General features: G+C 34.4%; 2 protein-coding genes across 2 annotated transcripts in view; one reads left to right on the top strand and one right to left on the bottom strand.

The window, feature by feature from the left end:
- Positions 1-26, bottom strand: part of LOC113071634 (ryanodine receptor 3-like) — a 108,697-nt gene extending 108,671 nt beyond the window's left edge. Inside the window, exon 1 of the mRNA XM_026244942.1 lies at positions 1-26. This exon is cut by the window's left edge and continues 58 nt beyond it. The gene's annotated coding sequence lies outside the window, so the exon portion shown is untranslated.
- Positions 27-2,696: 2,670 nt separating this feature from the next.
- Positions 2,697-6,507, top strand: part of LOC113071633 (formin-1) — a 30,009-nt gene continuing 26,198 nt past the window's right edge. Inside the window, exons 1-3 of the mRNA XM_026244941.1 lie at positions 2,697-2,775; positions 2,938-3,146; positions 4,099-5,486. Of these exons, the coding sequence (XP_026100726.1) occupies positions 4,223-5,486 (1,264 nt within the window). The 5' untranslated portion in view covers positions 2,697-2,775; positions 2,938-3,146; positions 4,099-4,222. The remainder of the gene's footprint in view (positions 2,776-2,937; positions 3,147-4,098; positions 5,487-6,507) is intronic.

The following is a 6,507-nucleotide window of genomic DNA, read 5'->3' as shown; positions in this document are numbered from 1 at the left end:
GTCAGTCAGGCGCGCGCCGCACGCCGCCGTCAGTGAGTGAGTGAGTGAGTGCGCGCACGCGCTTCCAGCTCAACCGCATTGGGGTTTCATCTCTGACGTCACGCCTGGCTCATATTAATATTAATACATATTTGTTGACTATATATAAAACTAATATTGATAGAAGACACACTGTCTTTCATTTATTTTGGTTATAAGTTTTTTATACTGAACAACTGTGGAAAAAAAATATTGGGACATTTATATTAAAAAGAATAAATATATGTAAAGACATTATTTTCAGATACTTTAAATATGATCCTACAAAAAAAAAAAAATTGCTTTGTTATGAATTTAATTTATTTCCTTGGCAAATTTCCATCCATATATTTAGGTTCACTAACTATCAACCAATTATTATTATTATTATTTTAAGTGTTTAAAATGTATCTTAATTCTATTTCATCCTCATTAAATAAGAAAGCAAGGAGAACTTTAATTTGTAATTATTTGTCATTTGTACAGTCAAACCGATGTAGAAATTAATATCTTACTCTCATGGTTTAATTTTTTCCTTCTTCTTTTTTCTCTCTCTAGCTTTTCTAATATTTCCATTGTTATATTTATAACCAATCATTAATTTTTTTCTCATTTTTCTTTCCCATGTGTTCTGATGACATTGATGCAATAATGTCATATCTGTACTGTTTACAAGCATGATAATAATAATAATAATAATAATTGATTATTATTATTATTGATTGATTATATTTCTTCTGTGAACACTTATAACTCTTAACTCTTATGTTATTACAGTATATACACTGATTGTGTTTTTGTCTCAAAAATATATTTGAAAAAGGTGAACATCATTAAAAAAACAAACATTTACTCTCTTAATTGTTATTATTATAATTCTACATGTCTATTTTATTATTGTTATTGTTGTTATATTATCATTATTTTAGCAATTTTGCCATGTTGCATGGTTATTTTTTTTTTATTTACTTTTTTATATTTGTATATTTTGTGACAACTTGCCCCGGTCTCTTTTAACCATGAGAGCAAAGCGCAAGTCTCTTCTCTTCTTTGAGAAGCTGCTAAATGACTTTGTCTCTTCACGCAGTGAGTAAAGTAGATAACTGGGACGCTGCATTGAGCCTGCTGCTGTTCTCAAGGTCACACACACACACACACACACACACACACACACACACACACACACACACACACACACACACACACACACACACACTCACACACACACACTAATCGAGCTCTGTTCACCGGTGAGATGATGTCATGCTCACAATGGGCTGTAACTGTTGCAGATAAACAGCTACTTATTTCTGCAGAAACAAATACAGCCAAGAATACAGGAATCATTAAAAATGTTATGTTCTGCTTCAATATTAATCTGCTCATTCATTGCTGTCAGTTTTGAAGATGAATGCATGAAAACGTGAATAATTATTTACATTTACACGCATCCCGAGACGCTGTAAAGGATAAACGGAGGAAGGATTTACATTTGTGCATTGAGCAGATGCTTTTATTTTATTTCTGAAGCGATCTTAAATCATCCGGGTTTATAAGAAAGCTAGGTTAAGAAGTCAGCTAGAGCAGAGGAGAAATGGAAATTCTTATTATTATTACGAATTCATATTTTTCTGATGTCTTTGCACGTGCATGTGAAATAATTCAGTGTTGCTTGTTTCGTGTTGGTTCCAAGACATTCTAATTTAATAATAATAATTAATTATTATACTTTACATATCGTCTTGCTCAAAACTAGATATCTTACATCATTTTAATTGTATAAAATATTATTTAATTTTTTTATTATTATTATTTTTTTTTTTTAAGAAATACTTTAATAAGCTATTATTTGAATCAAAATATAAGTCTAGGTCCATGCAGTGATGAATCTGTTGATTTGTGATCCTCTGCTGTGTCCTAGTGGTGTGACTGTGAAAGAACAGAGAACACATAGAAATAGAAATAGAATTATGCATTGTGTATTCTCGTTGCTCAGCAAATTTTTTTTTTTTTTTTATGTAAACAACATGGAATTGCTTCAAGTGAGCATATTTATTCATTGTTAAATTATTGCTTGGCCAGTATAAACATTTTTTTTCCATGCTGAATAAAAGCATTAATTTCCTTCAAATAAATAAATATATTTAAAAAACATATATATATATATATATATATATATATATATATATATATATATATATATATATATATATTTACCTGCTCCAAGCATTTGAACAGTAGTGTACATTGTAAAAAATAAATAAATAAATAAATAACTTTTAAATTGCAGCTGTTCTTTTATTCATCAAAGAATCTTGAAAAAAACAAAAACAAAAAAAAAAACCTTAACATCCAACATTAATGATTTCTGGAGGACTGGAGTAATGATGCTTAAAATAGAGCTTTGCTCACAGAAATAAATTAGATTTCAAAGTCTATTCAAATAGAAAACCATTATTTTAAATCACAAAAATATTTCAAAATATCTCTATTTTTTCTGTATTTCTGATTAAATAAATGCAGCCTTGATGAGCAGAAGAGACTTCTTTAAAACACATCACAAATCTCACTGATCCCAAACTTTTGAACAGTATTGTTTTCTTTTGAAAGTCAAACTGAAACACGTTTTAAAAGCTTTATAAAGTTACAGTTACTATAGTTACTGTTACTACAATAAACCCATCTTGTGTTTACACAGGGATCTTTAAACACTGTTAGCAATATCTCACAAATCCTTATGAAAGCAGGTTTATATTGGTATGTATGCTATTAATATATATGTGTGTGTGTGTGTGTGTATGTTTTAAGTTTTCTTTCTGAGGACATTTAGTCGTTTATGTAATTCTTTAATAAATAGATAGATAGATTTGTCTTCTGTCCCCTTTAAGTCAATACTGCTGTCTTGCTGATGTTCTGCAGCACTGCTGCTTTGCTTCATGACACGCTTCTGATGGGGGCGGGGCCACCTTGAAGTCAACCAATCACAGCCGCGGATACAAACGCTGCCGCCTCTGACTGGTTTGCACGGCTGTCAATCACAGACTGAGCGCACTGTCCTCCAGAACGCACTTTATTCCGAGAGAAAGAGAGAGAGAGAGAGAGACGGATCCGTAATGCAGCTCAGATGGGTGAGTTTAGCACGATTAACTTCATATAACACACGATTATTGAAATCAAACACGTTAACCTGAGCTGAAATTATGTGTTAGTGCGGAAGAGCTCGTGCGTGTTATTTGCTGGACGAATAGCAGCAGAAAAGACGCAGAACAGAAGTAATGTTGTGTTTTATTATAGATATATAAAGATCATGCAAATGCATTGGTCATAATCATATTTATAGCAACATTAAATGTGTATTGTTGAATGCAAAGTGTAAGAAATGCAGTGAATGTTTAAAGCATCAATGATGCAGTAGTGCAAAAATAACTTTCTGCATAATAAATGATGCTCAGTATACTGCAGATTATTCACTGCCACTGTGCAATGCACCTTATATATAAGGTACATATAATGTATATATATATAGCACCAGGATAAGATACTTATTTGTTTTGGTTTAATCACTGCTGGGGGTTTGCAAATCTTTGCCAGACATTTTTACAGGCCAGAAAATAAACTGTTGATGTGTTTTGGCCAAAATATTCATGAATGCACGACTAACAGTGGGTCTATTGATAATGCCATTCAATATGTTTTATTCTGCTTAAGCCTTTGAACTGTATGCATAATTATTTAAATAAGCAGTTGAGTGAGTAGAGCACTTGATCATGAACCTCATAATAATCAACCGTCTCACACACACACACACACACACACACGACACATGACATTTAAATGAACCAAGCTCATATAGTTTAACATATAATTAAGACATATAATTAAACAAGAAGTAGAAAGACTAAAATAATGTTTTGCTTGTGAAATGTATACCAATAATCAATATTTACAACTTTTGAAAAATATATAGATATTTTTACAGTGTATGCATTGCATTTTTTTAATGTTTGCACAAACCAAATGTATTACTTTAAAGCCTGTTTTTATTATTTACATATACATTTTTATGTTGCATTTATACAGGCCTTAAATCGCCCCAATGATGAGCTCCCGCTGTGTCTGTCCACCCCGGGATGTCCCCGACTCGAGACCACGAGACAACTACCAACTTAATTCAGGAGTGTGATTAATTAAAAACGGCTCCGTAATGGAAGGCACGCACACTGTGCTGCGTCTGTACAAACCCATCCAGGAGCTGTGCTTCATCAGTCTCTACTTCCCAACCAGGAAGTCCCGAGGTTTCCCACGAGCTGACCAAACCCCTCGTGAAGTCCGGCCTCGGGATGAAGACGCTAAACAAAGAGGCCAGTATTCCTGCGAGGCCACAAAAGCAGCGGTCGCACAGCTCCACTGGCTGACCACAGAACACCATCAGCTGCTCACGCACCTCTTGTCTTTATGCAGTGAATGTGCAGACAGGATTAAGATGGGCAACCAGGACGGGAAGCTCCCGGAAGGACACGGGGAACATCTGGGACATGATGTTAGCAACAGTAACTTCCCTACATCTCTGCCCCCGGAGCATAAGAGAGCAGCTTCTAGAGTTCGTAAGCTGAAGAAGCTGGGTTCTAAGAAGATGGACAGCGCTGAAGAGTTCTTGCAGAGTAGGATGAAGAAGAAGGTGCAAAGTGGAGCGTCTGAGTTTTCCCCGAAAGCACCCGGAACGCCAATCTCTTTTCGGGGCCGGGATACTTCAGGGTCAGAGTCTTATGTCAGCGTCTCAAGCGAGCCTCTTCTTCCAATGGAGGAACACTTCCAGATCGCTCACGACGGATGGGATTTTATGGAAGAGCCTCGTTCTTTTGAGTCTGAGATGGATCTTTCGGAGATTGATAACCAACTCACTTCGGAGTGCGAGGAACCACTGGGAAACCAACCTGGATGTGTGCTACAGGAGCCAATGCCCATTGGGAACCAACAAGGTCAATCAACCATTGGAAGATTGGAAGTCAACCAAAGGGACGACAACAAGGACAACCAGGAATCTGGATCCAATTCCAGTTTGGAAGTTGGACAAGAAGAGATCAAACTCTTTACTCAGGTGAACACCAAATCAAACTTCTCGCCTTACGTTGACGCCAACTCTAGAAGCTCTACGCTTCATCCCTGGAGCAAGAGCCCTACATCCATCTCTCTCTCTGGGATCTTCAACGTGTCTTATCCTCCAACCAACAGTTTCCAAAGCATGTCTCCTGTCCTGTCGCCTCTGTCTTCTCAACTTTCGAGTCCCCAAATGAACCACCGGATTGTGTTGCTTCCTGAGGATGATGGAAATAAACGCTCCTCGAGAGACGAGCCCAAAGTCGCCACAGAGGTCATCGACAAAAACGGGAACCGTCGGACGGTCACACGTCTTGACCTGAACCTCAGCAATCATTTCAACGTGAACGGAGCCAGTACATCGACCTCAGGTAGGAAACGGATCCCAAAGAAGAAACCCAGCTAACAGAAATGTTCTCGCAAACTTCACTGATGTTATGTAAATGTAAGGACAAAACATCCTTAATGTAATTACTTTATTAAGATTTTATATACGTTGTCCTACGAAAAACAATTTCGGAACGTCTTTATGATGTAATTTGCACTTGAACGTCCTAAGAAACATTTTTTTAACATTTAAATAACATAAAAATAATGTTATATTTTGATTAAACATAATGGAAACGTTTGAGTCACTTTTAAATTATGTTCTTCGTATCGCGACAAATAAACATAAACGTACAAATAAACGTTTAAATGACATATGTTGGGTTTACATAAAAGAAATGTTTCAGTCACAATAAGATAAATGTGCATTTTAGTGTTATGAAAAATAAATGTTCAAATAACGTTATATTTTGGGTGAAGTAAATTAATAAAATGTTGTAAGAAAAGCTTTTGTAACCTTTAAACAACAATATAATCATGATAAGAAAAGTGGGCATTTTAATGTTTATATAAAGTATAAAAACTTACAATTCAAATAAAGTTATATATTTTTGGGAAAAAATTTAATTTAATAGAATGTTTAAGAAACGTTTTTGTAACCTTTGAATAACGTTGTTATCGCGACAAGAAAACTGGGCATGTTCTTAGAGTATTAAAATTAAATGTTCAATAATATTATATTTTGTGTAAAAATGTTTTAGTAGAACTTTTAAGAAGAATTTAATTTGCTTTTAAATAACGTTCTTATAAGAACAAGAACATTTTAACGCTTTTAGAATATTTATTATGAATGTTCAAATAACATTATATTTTGAGTAAAAACTAAAATGAATAAAATGTTTAAGAAATTTCTAATCAAAGTTAAATAACATTCTAATCATGACAAGAAAACTGGACATTTTAACATAACTTAAAAAAAACATATTTTGGGTAAAAACGAAGTTAGTAGAACTTTGTGAGAAATGCTTTTGCAACCGTTCGATCGCGTCATAATCACAACAAGAA

Source organism: Carassius auratus, unplaced genomic scaffold (genome assembly GCF_003368295.1).
Source record: "Carassius auratus strain Wakin unplaced genomic scaffold, ASM336829v1 scaf_tig00007761, whole genome shotgun sequence".
In the NCBI taxonomy this organism is placed as follows: Eukaryota; Metazoa; Chordata; class Actinopteri; order Cypriniformes; family Cyprinidae; genus Carassius; species Carassius auratus.
The sequence above is the reverse complement of the archived record's forward strand: the minus strand, read 5'-3'. Positions and strand labels throughout refer to the sequence as shown.